We start from the raw sequence: 23,166 nt of genomic DNA on the forward strand, positions 1-23,166 counted from the left end.
TGGAGGTGAGGCTGCCCCAGCTCAGAGCAGAGCAGGACAATCCCCTCCCCTCCCTAACCCAGTGATGCTGTGCCTGATGTCCCCAGGGCATGGCTGCCCTTCCTCCTGGCTGCCAGGGCACTGCAGACTCACATTCACTGGCCATTGACCTGGACCCCCAGTCCCTTTCTGTGAAGCAGCTTTGCAGCCACTGGTGCCCCACAGGTACACCCAGGGTGGCCCTGGGACAGGTGCCCTCAGGAACCCAGGCTGGCTGTGACCAACAGCTGCACTGTCTTTCAGGTGTTTTCAACACCTCCCTAAATAACATCTAATTTTACCAGTCACTGAAGTGACACTGACAGGCCAGTAGTTGCAAGGGTCATTCCTCTTGCCCTTCTTGAAATTACTGGAGTTTGAGGAGGATAAGCATTCACAGACTCCTTAGAATTTTCAGAAATACCTGTCTACTAAGCATAGATGTGTTTTTTAAAGGTTGCAACTTGGATAACCAAGGAAAGATTATGGTAAGAAGTACATTCATATGTTACCCATTCCTGACAAAACCTGGAGACACTAAGGCACAGTAAAGAAGATACTGCAGAAGCTTTTAAGGTCTCTTCTTTAGCCTCCTTTTCAGAAACAGCAAAGTTGGGATGACATTTTCTGAAGTAAACTGGGCCAGAACATTTGAGATGTGCACCTTGGAAACTTTTATTCCAAGCCACTATAGTTTCAGAAAATTTCAAGCAACTGAAATGTGAAGACACAGAATGTGGTTATGTCCATAAAATAAGACAAAAATGAGAGCTATTAGTATCATGTTGGCATCTAATTTGATGGCTTGTCTGGTATCAGCAACTTCTCTTAAATTATGACAGTGCAATTCTATCTAGCTAGGCTTTTACTGAGTGAGTTTGTAAAGACCATATTACAACAACAAAGCAATATTATTGCCCCATATAAGCCTGACATGCACAGCAGTCTTGTAATGTTCTCCTGACATGCACCAGCTATTCATTTGCTATTTTTGTACTGAACATTTACTATTACCAAATATCCTGCCCTTTGCCTGTAGGTTCTACTATTTTCTTTAATTGTTAACTTCACTTAACATTTGATCTCTTGTACACTGATACCCCCTCAGTTCTGGAGTTGCCAGCAAACCTCATCAGGACCAAATATATGCTAGGAGATATAAATATGCTAGCAAAGACACTAAACAGTCACATGGGTACAGAATTCCTGTAAAAATTAAGTTAGTCAAGACAGATGTGTAAAATCCCTGAGAGACCTGGTATGGGCTTCAGTTAACAAGATACACCATTGATGAAATACAATTGACTGTTCTGGTTTCATAAGAGAAGTGGGTTTTGGTCTTCCACAAAGCTCCATGTATAATTATTATTGTTATTTAGCTCTAGGCCCCGTGTCTGAAAAACTGTTTAGGGCGTGGTGTCACAGAAAAAGAATACTTGATGGATTGGAGTGTTACCAAAAAAACCCCACAAATGTGGAGTCACTGCCCCTACACAAGGCTGGAACTAAGAGGCAGCTTAAGACAGTAAGATGCATTTTATTGTAAATTCATAGTTTATCTTGATTTCAGCAGACACAAGAAACCAGCTCAAGTCTTACAAACCCTCTATGTATCTATCTTTAGTTTTTCAGTTCAGATCTATCAAACATCAGTGTACTGCTTATTTAAAATGCATAACAGTTAGTAGGAAAAGCAGCAAAGACAAAGCAGTGAACTGACTTCCAAAAGTATCAGCCTTTGTCAATTAAAATATTTACTTTTGACACAAGTCCTAATTAGTTAAAAACATTCAATCCAGTCTTAAAATAGAGGTTCAAACTACCCAATTTGTTCTTGGAACAGCCACTTGCTCTCAGGATTAGGAAGACAATGGCATCCAGAGCAAGCATGAGCCCTCTCCCCTCTTATTACAGTTAATCAGGAACATAAATACTATAATGGAGCTGAGCCCCTGCAAACTCACCAGGCTGTGCATAATTTCCACTCCAGCTGGATTCACTGTGAGAGCTTCATCATACAATTGCTTAGCCTCCTCCAAATTGCCTTTCATCTCTGCAAGCCTCCCACGCATGTACAGTACAGCATGAGATGTGGGGAAAAGACTAGCTGCCTCCTGGGTACAAAAGCCTGCTTCTTTGAGATGCTGCTGTTCCAGGAAGAGTTCAGCTGAAGGAAAAACAAAACACCAAGCCATAAAAATAAAGCAAAAAACACCCTGCCATTAGATGAAATGAAGCAGAGACCTTTCTACATATTAATTATATATCATCTGCCTTAAGCATATTAAAAGATGAGGCCATGATCCTGCACAATGCTTGATACTATGGTTAATGCTTATTATCATGACTGGATTCACTGAATTTATCTTTTCCTAATGCTAAGGGATCTCTGCAGATGTTCATGGACATCTTTGGGTGATGTCCTAACAGAGGCCTTAAGGATTCCTCCACTGGGAAAGTAAATAGTGCTGAACTGAGCCCTAAGGAAGCAGGGCTGGTAGCTACTTGGAGTCATCACAGGTATTTCCAAATAACCTGGGGGAGAAAAAAGAACAGAATAAGCCATCATTGGATACTGAGAACTTAAGAAATGTCAGAGTAATAGGACACACCTGAGCTGGACACTAGATAATTTACTTAAGTGTATTTTCCCATTTAAAAAGATGATTAAAAGTGTTTTTCTCTGCTTATTTGGCAAATTTATGAGACAACTCTCTCTTAATTTTTCAGAGACTGTTAAAATCAAAAGGCTCTTAAAATACAGACTTATTTACATTGTGTATTCACCCATTTTGCACCCTCATACATGACAGAAAAACAAAATACAGCTCTTGGAAGAGACTGCTTATTTACTTTCTTGAACTATCAGCAACTATCTTAGTGGTTTTCTTAGAAAAAATATGTAACAGGCATACTTACGTGCTTGAATGTCAACTTGTTAATAAAATAATTCCTCATGATAATTTTCATAACATATCTCATGGTTGAACTTTAACATTTCTCAGGATTTAAACTAGATGATTGTGGTGTTGGACTGGGTAATTGTTGTAGGTTCCTTCCAACTGAAATATTCTAATTCTAGATTTATTGGACATTAAATTCTTTCAAAAGGTCAAAAGTGATCCTCAGTTTTCACTGCCACATGTAATTGAAAAGGGAAACTTTATATATATATATATACACACACATATATATAGGCATGAATGTAGATAAAATAATTCTCTTCATACAGCAGGCATTGCTCTTTGATCCATAATCTGTGTTCTACATGTTCTTACTGCAAAAACTCAGTGTGTCCTTCTCTTTTTTTTTTTTTTTTTTTTTAACTGATGTCATGCAGTAGGTATTGACAGTTCAAGAGTCCAATTCAAAATTACTAATTCAGGCTCCAGATTTAGAAAAACTGTTCTGAAATTAGACACAACCTTAAATGTCCTGACTTTTTAAGGCAGTGAATATTCTCAGGAAGTCTCTGTGAGGGGGAAATTAAGAGTGAAAATTCCTTTTGAATAGCTTTGAAACTCTGCAATTTCAAAACACTGGGAGACACAGATGCCTATGGGGACTTGGCATGGTGATGTGGAGCTTGCCAGAGGTGAGCAGGGAAGCATCTCAAAGGCATCCCCTACTGCCCATGAGAAGGCTCCACCTTGGCCTATCTGACATGAGACTGGGATCACACATGGCATTTCTACTGGCACACCAAAAATGATTCTGTAGTGAAGTGACAGCATGGCTGAATACCCTTCCACTTCTGAGGTGACCCTCCTAGAAGAAGGGTGAGACACTGGTGAGAAAATGCTTTAGTATTTCTCAGCCATCCCCAGGCTGTGGTACAAGATAAATGTCATTCTCCAAGGCTGTCAACATGAGCAAAATATTAGTTCCTTCAGAAGAGTTATACTCTTTCAGAATGACTCATATGCATTTCTTTCTGGTTAATCATAAAATCTCATCCCTTCCCTTGGCTCCAAGAGGCTGCAGCTATCTATAATATCAGAAAGCAAGGCCATGTACCTTGTCAAACTGAATATGTGCACAGCCTTATGCAAAAATTGGAGAGAGGACAGTACTCTCCTTGCACTTCCAAGGAACAGAGCATTTTCCTGCCAAGGGCTGCACAGCAGCTGGTGCCATGCACGTGGCATTAATGAACCTGGGGATGTGCAAAGTGATGATTCACAGCCTGAAGATAAACACTCCATCCCCAAAGTTTGCACAAACTTAGCAGCACAAAAGAAGGGGTGAAATCCTGGCACTGTTTGAAGTCAGAAGTTCTGGGTACTACCATACCAAAAGTTCTATTAGCAACTAAGAGCATCTTGTGCCTTGTTTTGTTTCAGGACAGAACTGGGAGCAAGTGGGTTTAGATGTGAAATCATGCACAGCCAGTGTTTCAATGCATGCAAAATAGAGAGTACTTATTCTTCCTATGGTGCCTGTAAATCTTCTTCAGTAATAACAATTATTTAGAGGAAGTGCAGCAACACAGAATCTAAATAAGAACTACAAATTGTATTTTGTGGTATGGTAATATAGCATATTAAAGTTCAGTCCGTGTCTTTGCAGGCTCAATAGTCAATAAAAATGATTTAATGGTGTGGGAGGCCTAATTTGCATAAAAAAGAATGAGAGGGGTGCCTTTTGGTTATGAAAGGGAAGGAGTGCTAAAATTTTTAGCTACCCAGCTAAAAATAGACATTAAAGGACATTATTTAGGCCTGTATTAAAATGTGTTTTCTGTAAACTCATTTTTCACTTCTATTACACAGTCATTTTATTTACAGATTAACAAGATATGCTTATGTAACATGGAATGAAAACGCAGCTAGAGGCAGAAATCAAACCCAAAAAACAAGGACCTATTAAATTTACCATGGTAAAACCCTCAGTGGTACTGAAACACCTGCTTTCATGTTACCTGGGTTAGCAGCTTCCTGAGCATTGGATTAATCAGCCTATCTCCTTACATAACCTAATTTTGCTGTAAATAACATCTAACCAAATTAGCAGCCCTTGTGAGGAAGTTCTGTTACAGAGACTTGGCATCCAGTTCCACTACAAAGCAGAGAATACCCTCTCATGCTGACACAGGTATCTAATATCTGTAATTCTCATCCTGTGAAAGGGTCAATGCTTCAGGGAAACCATTTATGCACCTCTCATTATTGTACTAGATTGTTCTTGGTACTGACACTCTTCAGAGCTTTTAATCTAAAACTAAGCTTCCTTGCTCTCTCTCACTTAACACAATCTCCATAAAAACTTAAATAAATTTACAAATTTGCATTCTGTTTCGACCTAAAAGCTCTCTGAATGCTACTGAGCAGAGAGATGATGATCCTGGATGGACCACTCTTCTATTATTCTCTCTGGAGTAGACAGAAACTCGGAGTGTGAATGACATTAGGGAATATTTCAGCACTCTCATCCACAGGTAAGAAACAGTGCACTGTGGGCCAAGACAGGGGGAATCATTCACCCTCTCCTTTCAATTAGTTATTGAAGCCTGTGCCTGCACTGAGCCCACAAACAGCTGTGCAACTGACCTCAAGGCTCAGCCTAGCACAATTCATTCCTTTCTCAGATCCACTTTATGTTTCCCATTTGTGCTTCCTGCAGTACTGTCCAACCCCTTCTGCTGTTCTTCCAAACAACTGTTGTCTTGTGGCTATGTCCTCTTGTCTGGACTTGCAACAGGACTGAAGCACCCCTTTTAATACTGGGCCCAGTCCCTGAGAGCAGCACACCTCTGCAGTAAGATTATTACTAACTTCTAATACAAGCCCCTAGTTCTTTCAGCTATTTCTGCTAGCATATAAACTCATCTACAGTGAAGATCCTTAATCAAGTGAAAGCTACCAGAAGCATATAATCCACTTGCTCTCCAAAGACCCCTAACAAATGCACAGACCAAGAGCAATTCCCAGAACACTGACAAGGCTGGGTGTCCTACAATCAGCCCTTTTATTTTGTCCAAGATAAAATTATTAGCAGAGTTCTGTTAGGGAGTCCATCGGGGTGTAACAACAGTATAATCCAGTCATGTCTGCATCACACTGCTGTCTGAGAAACAGAGCTGTTCAACATCACCTTGAACACTGACTCTATTCCCATTTCAAAGCAGTGGCAAGAGTGATAGTGCTTGTCACTTGCAGCAACAATTTTAATTCAGGCCTAAAGAAATCAAAACAGATTTGGAATGTTTTTCTGCAACGTGAACAACACAAGAGTTAAAATTTCCTTACTTATAAATCATGTTTGGCGTTATCCAAGGGGTAGCACTTAACTCCCACAAAGTAGACTGCTCCACACCACTTGGTTGTGTGTGCCTGGTGCATCTAAAGCACTCTGCTCTCATCCACCTCAAAAATGTTACTGCATAGTGACATGGCCAGGGTAACAGCCAAATGCCCAGCAGGATGTGCAGTGCAGAGCACCCTTCACACTTAAGAAGGTGAGAGCATCTGTGAGGATGTGTTGGAAGGTGATTTCTGTTCCACATCACCTGCCTTCAGGAGTTATTAGTGCTTGTTACTGCAGGAGCCCTTAGCCAGCTGGAAAGACCCACTCTGAGACAGCTCTGCCATCAGCAGTGGCTACTGAGCTAATGCCATAACAAAGATTCCCCCACTGCCTTTCCTTGCTGGCAGGTGAGGTTTAGTCATTGTTCCATGCTATGTTCCACCCTGCATGCAGCAGCTTGACAATTCGTGGCAGATTAGACAGAAGATTCCTCAAGGCATATCCTGACTACAGTAATTTCATTTGATGCAAATGTTTGATACAGAAATGAAGTGCAGAAACTGCTGCTTGTTCCCATACACCTGAGCTCAGCCTTGCTCTTCTGAATGACTCAACAGATTTACATCCTCTTTTTGCATGCAAACTGAATTCCAGGGACTGGCTTTAAATTCCCAAGCATCAGGTCTCGGCCTGAAATGACCACCAAACCTTTTTTTATTTACAAATGCAGCATTAGAGTGAAAGTTTTTGGAAGCAGCACAGAAGTGCCACAAGATACCTTTTATATTAAATGCTGCAGTCAAAACATGACTAATAGCCCAGTCAAGTATAAATTCCTGTTTTCTGTCTCTGATAGGAACAAATGTCCTGCCTCCCTCTTCCTGACTGTGTATATTTTATCACTTGTTCAAACTTACTGAGCAGCTGAGGAAATGCTCAGTACTGTGGTACTGAGGTACCCTCACTCACTCTCTAACACTGCAACAGGTTTCTCTCCATCTCTTGGAAAATTTTTTACAGAATGCTTAACAAAAGGCATTGGTAGCTGCTGCCTGTTTCCTTCACAAGTGAGTGTTCAAAACATATGTTTGCATGTCCCAGATTTTCAGAAATAGTATGTGCTCTTTGAAGATTACCCATGCTGAAGAACCACCAATCCACAAAGTTTCACATCCTGCTCCAGCAATGATAAACATCCAGAAGCTCAGGAATGGAGGAGGCAATCCCAAATGCCTTGTACTGACTTCAGGCTGCAAGAATCCTTTTGACTTTTTAAATTCATTGTTGACAGAAAATAAAATAAACCAAACTGGAGAGTGTAGAACAGAACTTATTAATCCCTCTTGAGGATGTTCAGATGAAGAGAAATGGGGAATTCGATGACCTTTAGTCTCTACCTCAAGTCTAGAACAGAGCTTGCTAAGCCAGGAGGCTCAGCAGAACTACTGCTGGCTTCTTAACTTCATTTCAAAGGGGACAAAACCAGCTCACTTTACCATTTCTATCACCAGTTGAAGTGCTAAGTAAATACTGTAGGGGAGCCATCAGAAATGGAAATGTAATAAAGGACTCTCTCCTGATCCCCCTCACCAGACTCCAGCTTTTCACAGTGCTTTGTGTCACTGCAGAGAGACAAAAATTAGTAGCATTCATGGAGCTCGAGAACTCAAGCAGTGAATTGGGAAGTTCTAAACTTGAAATTCTAAACAATTTTAAAGCACTTACAAAAAGAAAGAAAAATACTACTAGAACTGGTTCAACAGCTAGTGCTGCATAACAGGACAGTATCTGCAGTATCAATAAAGATGTCTCCCACACCTGATTAACTCCTTTAATATCAGCCCTAATAACTTGCAGGGGTTTAGGACTGCTAAAAGCTTGGAGAAGGAAAATCCCTGAAGTGCCCATGTGCAGGCTGTGCAAACACAAGCTGTGCAGGAAGAGTAGAGGGGCAGCAGGGAGGGCCTGGCTGCACCCTTGGCTGCTGCCAGGATCTGGCTCCAGGCTGCAGACCAGTGTGCTGGAGACTTCAGCCCCCTGGCTCTGACAGCACTTTCCCGTGGAACAAAGTCCATCTCCTCTAACACAGCTTTTTCCCAGGAACTGGCCCATATGGAATAAAATAAATAAATCACAAGTGTTTTGCAAAGGGGAAAAAAAAAAAGGTTCCTGCTGTACATAACTCGGGGGAGCAGATGTTTTTCCATTAGCTCACTGCTCTCTGCTGCACTGGCTCTCTTTGCATTTCTTGTTTGTAGCATGTTCAATATAAACTATTTTTCCTAGGTTAAACTTTAGCATGTTACTGAGACAGCAGGTAGCCCACTGCAGCCCCACTGTGAGTACACAGAATAGCATCATCATCATTTTTCTCTAAATGCTCCTTTAAATTAGCCTTAGGGTCTACCTGGTGAGGTTCACAGGCTAAGCTTAGCAGGCATTTAGCCAAGCTCAGATCAAATTACCAGACCTACTTTGCTGTGAGTGGCCATATTTGGTAAAGTATTGGGTTAGTCAAGAAGCTAAATTGTCAGATATAAACTACTAGTAAAGACAAACAAAGTGGACCTTGTAGTTAAAAGTGAAGCTTAAAATAATACAGTAACAGGAGCTAGAATATTAGAACTCTTATTAAAACTGGCTTGTAGCATTCTAAAATGCTTTGTATAAATAGAGCATACGGCTATTACTGCCTGGAAATATAATCACACATACTTCAGATAAGAAATCATTCCAGTTACCTAAAGAGCCTAGGACTATTAACACTATTTCTTTCCAATACTGACATGCTTTGCTCTCTGGGTCAAAAGTGATCTTATAAAGATGCCAAATGAAGGTAAATTTTGGTCATAAATTTGAATTATTTCAAGTATATTTTCTTTAGCCAAACAGTATGACTCTATTTTCTAAACAAAAAGGAGGAGTACTGGCATGACTGTTAGAAATATTAGCACTAGTAATCTTTAGGATTCCCCCTGCAGCTCTTCCTGCAGAAAGAGGGAGGAGTTAACAAGATTTACCAGTGCCACCGAAGTTCCTTGCCTCTTCTCAAACTTGAATTCAAGCTCTCAGTCATGAAAAGAACAAAGAGGAGAAATAAGCATAAGGATTGCATAATGACCACTTCTCCTGGAGCTGCACCACCACAGCATGTACACTGTTCCTAAGTACTCCCTGAAATGAGCTGTTTCTCAGACATGGGGCCAAGAATAATGTTTAGGCTCATAAATGCTAAAGTGTTCTGAGATGACTCTTTTTAACCAGCCACTACATTCAAGAGGACTAGAGGGGTTATTGTTAAAAGGGACCAGACAAGCTGTGTTAATCCTTGCTGCAGAACACCTGGAAACAGAATATGCCTGTTAGTATTCCAAGCATGCCTGCTGCAGGGGATGTCTCTAGTCTTTGAGGACAGCACACTACTCTTGCAGAGCTGTACTACCTGTGCAGAAAACAGGAAGCTATGGAAGCCCACTAAGGGAATGTGCCGAGCTCCGTGCTGCAGACGACTGTACTCCCAGGTGGTCCTGTAAGAGGTGGCTGGACATGAGATTAACAGTGAGAATTCTCAGTTTTATTTTAAAGCCTGAAAGAGAAAAGGACTCTTTGTAGAGACTGCAGATCCATCAAGCAGCTCTTTGTTTACAGGAGGCTACAAAAAATTAGATTGCCAAAGATCACTAGGCATTGCTGCAGGGTACAAGGTACAGCATCTGTTACAGTGCAACACATTTCAATTTAGCAGCTGCACATCCAAAGATGGTGCTTTATTGTCTTCTCTACACAAAACTATGTTGCTCACAAACCCTGAAAACTTACAGATAAAACCACTAAGTGTATGCTCTTTTATGGGTGAAACAAGTATCTTTAACACAGCACAAAAGGGATTAACTATTTTCACAGGGTTCACAGCCTTCCCTTCAGCCACTGTTAAGGGAACACACATATTTTCATAAGCTAATAATAATGAAACCCATTAGACAACAAGGAGTCTCCAGCTTGGAGGGACTGAGGACACTTTTGTACAAGGCAGGAACTCCTACTGCAGCTGGAAGATGATACAGCAAGGATTCCCCTATGTAAGCATCACTGGATAGCTACCACCCCCTAACAGTCCCTTTTGCAAGTGTATGTGCTGGCTTTGTGGCCTAGCCTGGCTCTCACTGCACAAAGTTCTAACTGGACCAGGTGCCTGGTACCATTAACTTTCATGCCCTGGGATATGAGGAGGCATGGCAACTGGAATGGCTCCAAAGGAACCCAGACACAATTGCAACCTGGCACTCTCCATCCATACCCTGCACAGAGACACGGCCAGCTGTGTCCTGGAGTGTCTGAGCACAAATGCTTTGTCATAAATTTACTGTAGTACGAGGTTAGGAAATTGTAATAACTTTATCTATGGATTTATGAGTCATGCTAAAAGGGCCAAAGTGCTAATGACAACAAAAACAACAACGCACGAGCCATTTCCCAAAGGCGGATCAGTGTTTTTTCCCTTTGGAGACAGGACACTGAGGTGAAGAAGTTAGGCAACTTGCCTGGAGTCACAAGATGAGTCATTGATTGAAAAAGGACAAGTCCAAGCTAAATCTGATAAAAATCTACAGCATACTGATGTTGGCCTTCCATGAATATCAAGTGACTCCATATGCAGGCATCAGAATGTTACACTATGCCTGTTGCTTTCCACAGCCATTAATTTTGGGGTGAGTTGTAATGCAAAACCACCTGACTACCTCAACTTCCTCTATCCATGCATTTCTGTTTAATTTTGTTTTCAGAGATGAAACATCTCTGTTTTGGAAGTTACTTCTTACAAGTATACTTGTTCCTCCTTTCAGACAGGAAAGATCCTAGTAGCGAAGGTCAGTGACACCCTTTGGATTATCCCCTCACTAAGCTCAGGGTAAGGTCAACCCACTTCCAAGAAATCCTCTAATTATTTAGGCACTGTGCCCATCTCCAGAGAAAATAAAGACTACCCCAAAATACCTGCATCTCTCTTCATCCCTCAGGGTACCAGAATGCTGCAGCTTGCACACTACTGTGAGAAGAGAATGGCCAGTACCTCAGCAGAAGCTCATTAAGCTGCATCCATAACAATAACTGACTTCAGTAATGAAATTACAAAGCAGTCACAGCACATGTTTTCAAAACATCAATCCTGAATCGAGCCCAGCTAAAAGTAAGCATGAAGCAAAACAAAGGCTTAAAAATGATAAGAGAGGAAAGTTGCAGCTTGTAAAAATAAATTCTATCTAAAGGAATTAATTAACACCTTTCAGAAAGGCACTCTACTCCCACTGAAAAGCAATCATAGCAATTCACAGCAAGCACTAGGTCTTTACTGCTTTTGTCTTCTCAGACAGCAGCAAAAATGTAAACTGCCTAGAGCTTTCTGCAGGATGATGGACAACAGACACCTGACTTCTCATCATAATAAACTCCATTTATTTTGCTCCCCATCAGCATTTTCTGCAGCCTTAAATCAGGAGTATAAACTGAATAAAGCAAAATCTTGCTGGTGATTTTGAAGTCCACAGCACATCACTGAAATTTACATCCACACAAGTCATTAAGGTGAACACATGCAATTAACTTAATGGATGATGCATTCTGTAAGGTGACTTCTTTTGTTAATATTAATGAAATTGTAGCAAAAACAATGTCATATATTTTGTTCAGAACTAAAGTCTAATTGGTAGGAAATCACTCACGAAAACAGCTATGAAAATCTTTGCTGAGAAGTAGGGTGAGACTGCCAGGTCTTGTGTGACAACTGTCAACTGCATAGATTAGGGAAATGAGGATTTGAAAGGCTCCCCTGCACGAAGAATAGCAAACTATCAGCAGCTTTCCAGGGGGTTCTGCTTTTCTTTCTTCATTGCAAATGGTGAGACATCTACTAAGCAATCACAGCACTTAAAGGTAATTTCAAGGGCACAACTGTGGGCCCAGTTATAGAAGAAAAGCTGTCTCCCTAAAACAAAATTACAGGGTTGGAACTCTATCAGTTCTGAAACACTGGAATGCAAACAGCAGAATGTATTGGGCAACTCTGTTCCTCAACAAATGTCCTACATAAAACCCCTCCATGGGTTTGGAGATCACTTGTGGGTAGAGTCTCTCCTCACTATTTCTCTTTATATGCTCTATTGTAGCATCTTTGCATCAGTGTCTCAAGCTGATACTCAACCTACAAGACCCTGAGAGGTTCAAACAGTCAAAAACAGAGTGGAGAACATGTTCTAATAATTTTCATTTAAACCTCAGCAAAGATTGGAATGCTTAAATCACATTTAAGACATGGCTGGCCCAGTCTTATTACAAGGAAGCATTTAGTAAAAGGAGAATGGAAATAATTGTTTTTATGAACTACCTACCCTTTTTTCAAAAAGCATATTATAGTAATGACTAAACTTTTCTGTGTGTTTTGGAAAAACAAAAGTGAGCTGAAAAATCATACTATTACAGTATTTTTTGGGTCAAAATCAAATAAGTGGTGTTTCAAAAACCACCTGGGATAGACAAGCAGATTTTCTGTTGGAATAGAGTAATTTTCAACTAATGACTTCAACTACTGTATTACTACTTATGTAATGTGATTCACCACTGGAGGGAAAGAGGAACTCCAGGTAGCTCAGGACTTACCAGCTTGCAGCCAAATTTGTTCAAGAGTTGTCCACAGCTTCACAGGTCCCTGCTTCATTGTGCTACTCTGCATAGTTATTTCAGACATGGCCTGTTCCAGTCTTGATGCAGCAAGGGAAGAGGCTCGTTGTGATCCTATGAACCAAACAAACAATAATGCATTTTATACTTATTTATGATATTTCTTTGACTTGTGAAGGCACCAGGTCTGATCCTCACTGCACTGGTTTTATGTAATAAGAACTCTGCTGAATTCTGGCATAACAAACTGGAGAAGCATGTTTTATAAAAGGTTAATTTACTGAAAAAAACCTCCACTAAATTATCCAAGTGCTGCAGTACAAACAAGCAAATTAAGAGACAGACAGTAATTTTATAAAGGTCTGCTTAGCATTCATCAAGGAAGCAACCATATTTTGCTCATTTGGGAAGCAGAAGTCTAGCATCAAATGTTTTCCACAAATACCCATTTTATAAGCACAGTCATCATACAATTACAAAATGTGCCCACTAAGGTAAAAAACTCATACAGCATTACAAGGTAGCTTAGTCCTATTCACGTAGCACACACATTTCAAGTGACATCAATATTGTTCTACTGATTTAGAGGCAGGGTGGTTTTTCATTTAACCTTGGGGAGCAGAGAGTTCAGAGCTTTGACTACATTAACCTTTAGTATGTACTGTAACATTTACGCAAGAATAAAGTATTTGGCGTCCACACCTCTGGGACAAAACACATCCAAAGCTTTTCCCAGGAGGGCTGCATGGTCAGAAACCACGTTCTCCAGTACAGCAAGTGGGATTATACTGGTGACCCAGCCTCTCAGAGGGGTATCAAGATGGTGGGAACAAAATAAGAAGCTACAATTTCAGAGTTCAGAGCTGTCCTTGTAAAGCTTTGAGAAATAAATATTTTAATATACATAGGTTTTAATGTGATTTTATGGTTGATAAGCTCTTTCTCTGGAGAGCTGCTGTGACTGAAGCACTTGTGTTGACTAGCATTACTCTTGAATCTATCCTTACAGGCTGACCTCATAAACCACAAGATCCTAGAGTTAAAATCCCGCTTTTTCTCCTTTACTCTCCCGCAGCCACGGGGCATATGCACTTAATGGTCTCTCTGAGAAGGACAGCATGCTTTTCCAGCTGGAGTGTGCTCAAGAGAGAGGGCTGCCAAACCACACCTCCTCACCAGCAGACCGACATCACCCTGCGGTCCCCCGGCACGGTGTCCCGGCCGTCTCCGCCGGGATGCTGAGCAGGGAGCCAGCCTCCCTCCCGGGACAAGCGCCTGTGCTCTGCGAGGCACGACACGGCTGCAGCTCCTGCTGAACCCGAGCGAGCCTGTCCCGGCAAGGGACAGAGCACAAGCCACCTCCGGGCCCAGAACTGCTGCGGGAAATATCTGCCCTATTATCTCATCGCTAGCTAATGCCATTCATTTCAAGCAGGAGAACTTCAAAACAGCCCTGCAGCAGGCGCCTCCCACGGCCCCTTGGAAAATGCAAATGTGTTCTTCCCAGATGCATTTCTTAAATTCCTACATATTTTCAAAGACATTCCTGATATAATGTTCCAAGAGATGACAGTGCAGTAATGTAGCAATTCTGGCTTTAAGGGTATGGGTAAAAGCCATTCAGCTTTGCACAGAGAATTTATTGTATTTATCAGTTTATTTAACTGATCCACCTTCAGCCTGTTTCACTGCACGAAATTCCTCCCCCCCTTGCCCACTCACACTCCTCTCCCCCACCCCTTTCTCCACCGGTGTGAATTTCACTTAAACTCCCAGAAATTCAAGTCAGACTAGAGCTGTTTGACACAGGGAAAACTATCAAGCATTTAGCCCCAGCCATCCAAAACACAGACAGCTTCTCTGCAGTGCAGAGACAAGAAAATGGACACATGAACAGTTAGTGATGTTATTAGCAGAGCTTTGAAGTTAGGGCAGATTTCTTGCTTTCTAGATTGGCAAACTTGGAAAAAATTATATGTACTTTGTGGACTGTGCAGTCAGCCTAACCAGATTCTTATATTAGCATGCTTTTAATGCAAGTTTCAGTACCACATTCTTCTGCCAAGGAAAGGCTTTGTGGAGCTGTGTTTCTTGCAAGCACCCAAATGGAATGCTGAGCTGTTTGCATTGGAAGGGCAGATAGGCTGGTGTCTTATTCACATCCTCACAGAGCTCAGGGAAATCCTCTTTTCCTTGCAAATCAATCCAAGAAAACTAAATCACAATAAGGCACCTTTGTGCATTCTGGAGAGGTTCATAAGCTGCCTAGGTAGATCCTGTTAGAATCTACTAAAGCATCCTTCTCTCACAAAGCAGACTTCACAGGAAGTCTTCACAACATAGTTGCTCACAAAGAAACCCAGGTTAGCTGCTCTTCATCTTCATTAGCCCAGTAGTTACCAACAGAGGAATTTGAGACTCAGACTGATCCTGCCCAGTGCAGACAAGTGAGACCCAAGTTACTTAGCAATTTACATGGAGGCTCTTTGCATTTAACATCCCTTGGCATCCCAGTCCTCTGATGTTTACTTTCTTTTCCTTCTTTTCCAGCCTACAAGAGGAAGCAAAATATTTTTGGCAGAGACCACACCATCCCTGCTTGGCCTCAGACACAGATTCACTCCTTGCTCTAGACACATATATTCCAGATGACCAGGCTCTCTCCAAACCAGCCCATACTCTAGCTTTGCCACTGCTGTTCTTGCCCATCTCTGCTGGGATGCTCACAGCAGTTCTCCTTAAAGCTTGCCTGACCAAATAAACTCTGTAAGAGGTTTTTACCATCCTGGCCCTTCTGGACTGAAAGGGGCTCAGCCACATCTCTGAATCTCAGGAAAGCAATACAGTGCCCCTGGGGACAGGCTGGTAGCTACTGGAGCCACAGAAGAGTTTACCTCTAACACATGATATCCTGAGAGAGGAGATCAGCATGTGTAGCACTGCAAGGACTCTGACCTCAGCGTGGTGGGGGGAGGCAGAAAAACTTCAAGCAACGTTAAAAAAAATAAGTATCTGAATGTCTCATTATAAGGTATCTCCTCCTAAAGAAACTGCTAAAAAAACCTCCCCACAAAACCTGTCTCGCAGAACTTTAATGTCATGCCTCAAAATACATGCAAATGTTGGCATACGAAGATACCATATCAATTTGTAATTTTAGTGCAGTCTTTTTCTCTATTTAACAGCTCTACTAGACAGAATATAAACTTCACATTTTACAATAAACCCCTCCACACATTTTGGAAATAACTCATGAAATAACAAATTGATTTTCTTGTGAGGAGCTCTGCACATAAGCCATACAATATCTATCCAAATAATTTTAAAGCACTGTTCTAGGGTGTTTTAAGACCAAAAAGACCAAGTTTAATATTTTGCATTTATGAGAAAACTGCTATCAAAACAGAAATGTAGCTCATTAGATTTACTAGGTTTATAAGAACCATGGAACCCCCAAGCCTAAATCACTTCAGGCAAAAGCATTATAAGATAAGACTAAATCAGAAAAAGAATAGAACAGCAAGGCAGCTGACTGATATCAGTGAATTTAGTTAGGAACACCGCTTCAGTTAGGAGAAGATGAAAATAAAGAGGAATTAATCTTGCTGGCAGCAAACCTACAATTCTGGCACAGCAAATAGTCTTACTGTGGTGTAGCTGAGGGAGAGGCCAGTGTCAAAGCCAGGCACAGCAACCCCTTTCAGTGCTGAGCCCAGAGGTGACAGAGCGCCTGCGCCGCACAGCGATGCTGCTGCTGCTGCTCCCGGGGGAGTCACAACACACCACTGCCTGCTCCACAGCAGTGCACAAATATCACCCCCTCCCTCCTCCAAAGCAGCCAGCCACAGCCACAGCTCTGGGGAAGCACAAGGGCAAGAGGGGCTACAGCTGTACCCTCCAATTCCACCCATTGCTGTCCTCGAAGAGGCTCCCAACAGGGACAGCAGAACCAGCTGCTTCCCTTCTGCAGATGGAGAGCAGCAGCACCCAGAGCCTGCAGAGAAGGGAGCCACTGTTGAAACCAGCCACTGCCAGCCCCACACTAAGGTGGGTGGTACAATTTCAGCACGAGCTCCATTCTTGCATCCATTGTGAGGGCAACCATGGCAGCATGGAAACCTGGATTCTCAAAGTGGAGGAGGAATGTATTTCTTGGCTAAAACCAAACTGCATTCAGTGCAAATCAGTTTAGGTGCATGAAAAGTTGATTCAAAGTTTGTACCTTACATTAATTTGCCCTTTCTGGCAGGCAGCACCATGGCATACAGCACAATTAAGACTCAGACAAACCCTAATTCCCTAGAGATCCATGAGATTTATGTGTTAGGTTTTTTTTTTTTGTCCAATTTTTGAGTTTGAGGTTTGCTTTCTTTGCAAGTGTTTCTTCCACATCCACAAGGATAGGCATTTGATTGCCTAAAAAACCCTCCAAGTTAAAAGGCAAGTTTCTCACATCATCATCTTATTTTCAGCTAGGGTTTTAAAAGAAGTACCAAATATCAAGAGACTTACAACAAAAATCACAAGTCAGCAGCACTCTCTGAAAACTTCCTTTTCCCCTTACTTCCAAGATCAGCTTTGATGTCTCAGTTATTTCCATCTGACTGTATCTGTTACTGGGAATACGTATTTACCATATAATAAAGCATCACAAGGTTTATGCACAAATCCCAAAGCAAATTGCCATCTAATAGAAATTGACACTCTCACTCAGCTTTCCAAAACCAACAATAGCAGCTGGCTTGATCAGGACATCTCAAATGAATTAAATAGGAGGCAGGCTAAGGGAGGGAATGGATTAAAAAAAAAGGAAAAAAAAAAAGAATTACGCATCTCAGAGAGCTTTGTGAAAGAAAGCACAAACTCCTGTGTTATGCATGGAGAAGCCAAGAAGTGACACATTCTACAGCAGAGCTGGCCATGGAGGCAGACCTGGACCAGCAGCCCAGCAACACAGATGTGCACAGGCCCACCACCCTCTCCAGAGAAAATGAAACATTCATCTATCACAAAAGCACATGTTTAGGACAGAAAAGCACAAATCTTATTTCCTTACCAGAATCAGTGTCATGAGCATCTGGGAGAGTGAGATGCAGTCCATTATGCTTTTTGATCACTGGTGTTTCAGTCACACTGCTTCCTTTCTCAGAGCCACTGTAAGGAAACAAAATTGTGTTACCTGGACATCTCTCAGTGGAGAAACGATCCTCTCAAAGCAGGCAATAGTTTAGCTGCCATGGGAAATGAAAAATCAAGATTTCCAGTAGTGAGAAATCAGCTTATTGAATGTATTAACACCCGCCCCACTGCCAGTGGACAGGAAGCTCAGAGACTGCCCAGCAGGGGCTCCAGGGCACATGCTGGTATTTAGTTTATTTGGCTATAGGGAGTCTTTGCAAATCACTGGACAAGAAACATGTTGGCAGCTAGAAGTCAGACCAGAGGAAGTCCACTAGCAGATCCACACCTGGAAAGAACCACCATCTCTTGGGCTTCTCTGAAGAATAATCTGTTGAAAGATCTACTGTGCTGATCCTCTTGAAATAGACCAATTACCACCTTCCACCTGGGTGTTAATTTCTTCATATTTTCATTTCAAAGGGCTTATTTTCTCCCCTTTCACCTCTGCTCTGTTCAAAAAGAGGAGGAAGACAAAAGCTACCAGAAAGCACTGCTTTATGAAACAGGGAACCTCTGCTGTGTTCTACTAGACTTCTGTCCTCACAGGATAGACCTTACAAAGAGAAACTCACAAAAAAAACCATGAGCCTAACAAAAAATCACTTAACACAGATCTCCTGAGCCTTCCTGTCACCACATAGTCTGCCATCCCCCAAGGATCAGTGGTGATGATATCTCCTCTCATCATACATTAAGGGATGAAATACCAAAAGGAAAAGTGACTGCCCTGGCTACTTTTTCTGGCACACTTCCAGGCCTGCAGCTCAGCCTTTGGACAATATTCCTTCCAGGAAGCAAGCTGTCAGAGAGACATGATTGGTGTGGATGCCCCCACTTTTCAGTCTGATGAGTCCCATGGTAGGGATTGCACAGAATTCCCTTCAATCTGCAGTATCTAACAGAAGAATTAGCTTGGGATTGCTGTTTGGTTTTAAACATGATTATTCTGTTATCACAAAAAACAACAGCAAAAGATAACCAAGTCTTGTCTTTCCCAGCTAACAACCTAAGACTGAAAGCTACTTACTGTCATTCATCATAATAGCAATCATTACATTACAATAGCTAAATAAGCTTCTACTTGGGCTTTGGGATCAAACCTAATGGTTTCTGTTAGTGCACTCTGAATTCCTGGGCACCGGACTGCACCAAATAAATCTCTGTCCTTGAATAGACCTCCCTTGTCTTCCATGCTGGTTTCCACACTGGTAACTCATTTGAGACTATCATGTAGTGACAGATACAAGGGAAAATTGAATTATCTGTCCTATGCCTCAGCCTTACCTAGACAGGACTGACCCAAATGTAAGTGCCCTGGCCAGGAGCTGCTGGTGGAACTGTACAGACAGCTCTGTCTTACTCCTGTGTTTGCAGGAATAAGGCAGCTGTACTTCCAATATTGCTGCCATGAGGTGAGTACTATCTTAATGCAGCAGCCACCACCATGGAATCAGGCACATGCTGAAACACTGGCTAATAAACTGTACTCCTAATCTAAAGAGAGGTGAAGGGATTGGAAAATCCCAGGCTGAAAACCCAGTGTAATGAATTGTGCAAAAGAGCCACTCCCAATGGCTTTGTTACCCTGGAGAAGGGATGAAAATTAAGGACCTGCAGTACAAAGCCTTCAGCCAAGAAAGCTCTTCCATGCACCACAGAAAGGATAGTAGCCAGATGACTTGCTTTCCACACACAGCCCTGGAAAGGCTGACAGCAGGACAACAGGACATCTACTGCCCATGCTTTTGAAACATAGTTGAGACAGTGGACTAACTGGTGACAAAAATGCTGAGAGGAACACTTGGTTGTGAGATTGAAAAGGCACCAGTTTGTCAGAGAGAAGACAGGGGACTCGAACAGGGCATATGAATAGCTGCTGGGGATAAAATACTGGGCCCTGAAATACTTTTTAGTCTGTCAGAGTCACAGTCAGATTGCAAAGCCAGGAAACAGGCCAGACAAATGCAACTGAAGTGCCATTTAATTGTGTAGGCAATTACCTACTGACTGAACCAGTAAAGAGTACTGTGTGCAACAGCTCTCAGCTTTGTGTAAATAGAATAGTCTCTTTTGCAAGACGCCCTAAGGAAGTCTTTGTCCAAGTCTCACAGATAAGAATTCCCCTTAAGTTCCTTTGCAAGCCCTACCCGGAATATTTTACATATTTGTTAGCTGATACTGCTGTAATTTGTTAAATACAACGGGCTTCCTGGGTCACTGAATCCAGTCTAAAACTGCAGATACCAAGCTGATTCTTGTTACCTTTCCAGTAGTATTTCCTAATAAAAAATAATTTATGATGTATTTTTTGAGAAAAGAAAAAAAAAAAGCCCTGCTGGGAATAGCAGTGAAATACATACTAGAGTTTTTAAAAGCAAAAGCAAAGCAATTTGTTTTGTTCAGGCTTCCATGGCTAAAGCTTATCAAAAGCCTCTAAAGCTATCACATCTTGGGTTTTTAAGTATAAGAGCCAAAGCACAGCTTGGGATCCAAATGCAATCCAAATGGCTGAACTAGTTATTTGTCTGTTTTCCAATGTACCCTCTACAGTCTCAGGCTTGCAGCACTCCCCCTTTGCAAGAGTAAATCTTCCTCAGTCATAATTGTTCAGTGTGGATTTGATCAGCTTCATGAGTACTATTCATGGGTATAAAGATTATTCATGTGAGAGGTACATGATTGAGTCCTCAGCTAAAGATACTAAGGCCTAAGGAAATCAATGATTCAAGTCTGTAAGACACCACTACTCTATGAAAATATCTTGGTTTTTATGTTTGGTTTGCTGCTCATTAGCTAAACCAATAAGAATTACTAATAACCCCTCAAGGACAACTTGTACATAGACATGTACCATTCTGTACATAAACTTCTGGTATTTATAAAGCTTATGCAAATGCATACAGAAATTGGAGAACAACTCAAGCTACATCACCCTGCTGCCTTGACTGCTGCCATCAAGCATGTTGTCCTTCCCATCAAACACAACCCCTGTGGACATTATGGGCAAGGGATCTTGGTATAATACTCCCAAGACACTGTACACTGGTACCTTGACTCGGGCAATATCCTAAGGATATGGGAAGGAAGAAAACCCTTCCACACTTTCTGAACTTTACCTTTCAGTGGGGCAGCAGAAAGGGAGTAAAAAGGGAATGCAGCATTGTGTCAATGCAGATTTACTTGAACAAGGGAAAGGAGAAAGATTCTGCAGGCTCCCTTTCTTTCTTGCCCAGTTAGCACCAGGCTGTGCAACCAGCGTGCAGCTACAGCATATGAGTTTGGCAGTGTGCCTTTCCTTGGCTTACTCACTTCAGGACTGTGTCACCCCCACACATTCCTGGGTGGTGCCAACTACTGCAGACTGTGAACAATAGCTGATGAAAGCTCAGCACTATTGGGGAGAAAAAAAAAAAAATCTGTCATCCATTCTGGACATCCAAATATGGATAGAGATGTTTAGACATTTGGTTCAGAAACTCGTGGTTCAAACTGCTTCTTCAATATTAAAACACTGAGGTTTTGGTTTTGTTGTTTTTTATTTTTTAAAATGATGGCTACTAAAATATTTCCTTTTTTTTTTTTAATCACTGCTATTTTAAACAATACTGTTTATCACCCTTCTTGCAAAATAACTCAAGTATCTAGAAAATTAAAAAAGGTAACCAAGTTGTCAATAACAAATCTGAACTTGCTACAGTGGAGAAAGCCTACCTGTGCTGTAAAACACTGTATACCATCTGCCACATCTGCAACATGTGTCTGCATGTCACCAGTGCCTCTTCAGGTCCTTTATGTATCCATTCCAGTTTTACTTTGGTGAAGAGTAAGCTGCAAGATGAAAGAGAGTAACTCCTATTTTATTGGCATCTCGTAAAGGTGGAGAATCAGCATCACTCCGGAGAGATCCTGGCAGGCAGGATCTTTACTTGCTTTGTACGTGCAGTAATAAAAGAAAACACTGTAGCACAAAACATTTCATTTGGCTCAACTTTGATTCCCCACAAGGAGATGAGAGGATTAACAATATTCCTCAGCTGCAGCCAAATTTGCGTCACAAAGCTGGCAGGACAGTGTTAAAAGCAAAGCATTGCAAAGCTCACAAGGTGAAACATACACAGAATCTCATTTTATTTTGGACACTATTGAAAACAGGAGAAAAAATAATTGCCATAATGCATATGCCCAGGCTGTTTTCTTAGTCTGGCATCTTCTTATAGCACTGGCTTATATAATAAATTTCAGACAAAAACCCCAGCACACTTAACACACACAGATAATTATGTAATGCCTCACAGGAAGGAAATGCTTTTTCTTAACCCCAGCTGGCACTCATCTCATGCCCCTAGGCAAGACAGCTGATAGCCTTGTACATTCTTGTTCTAGGTGGTGTAACTGCTGCTACTATTCTTATACCTAGGGAAGACATACTTGCACAGACCACTGGAATTCAGCAGAATTGGGTCACACAGAGGTTAGAAGACAGATTTGGCAATGACACAACCTACCAGTCGCTGCCAGTATGGCTTTTAACACCACCCTTCACTACACCCACTTTATCTTAATTGTGAAGATGATTTATTTCTTTTATACTATTGCAAAATTACTTTTCTGCTTTAAATATTTTCACAAAGCCCAATATCAAAACAATTTTAACTCACTTGATATGGCTAGCAATTAATCCCCTGGAAGCACGTATGTGTACACACATACATACAGCAGCTGAATGCTAAAAATCCTAAAAACAGTTTTGTGAATGTGACCTTTGGGCTCCTGAGGAATCCAAACTACTTCAGAAAGAGATAAGAGCAACTGCATATACAATGTTAGAGAAGAATTTGCAGCTGAGTAAGAGATCCTTCACTTGGAATAATTAGAACTCTATTGCCAGGACTGTGTTGTGTGTATCTACAGGCATGTGCTAAAATGGCAGCTCCATTTGGCACTAACAAATGTTAGGGTGAGCATTTTTGATTTGGGTTTCTTGTTTGTTTGGTTGGTTGGTTTTTCTTTGGGGGGGGTGGGGATGATAGTGACCAAAATATAACC

The 23,166-nt window shown here is 41.5% G+C and overlaps 1 protein-coding gene across 4 annotated transcripts in view; it reads right to left on the reverse strand.

The window, feature by feature from the left end:
- The window catches only part of TTC7A (tetratricopeptide repeat domain 7A), a 181,913-nt gene that overhangs the window by 34,479 nt on the left and 124,268 nt on the right, over positions 1-23,166 (reverse strand). For all 4 annotated transcript variants that reach the window (XM_079297998.1, XM_079297997.1, XM_079298000.1 and 1 more), the window contains 4 exons: positions 21,832-21,948; positions 17,996-18,093; positions 12,919-13,053; positions 1,983-2,185 (listed from right to left, as the gene is read on the reverse strand). In XM_079297998.1, the coding sequence (XP_079154124.1) occupies positions 1,983-2,185; positions 12,919-13,053; positions 17,996-18,093; positions 21,832-21,948 (553 nt within the window). The remainder of the gene's footprint in view (positions 1-1,982; positions 2,186-12,918; positions 13,054-17,995; positions 18,094-21,831; positions 21,949-23,166) is intronic.

The sequence above is a fragment of the Erithacus rubecula genome (genome assembly GCF_903797595.1).
Source record: "Erithacus rubecula genome assembly, chromosome: 2".
Classification (NCBI taxonomy): Eukaryota; Metazoa; Chordata; class Aves; order Passeriformes; family Muscicapidae; genus Erithacus; species Erithacus rubecula.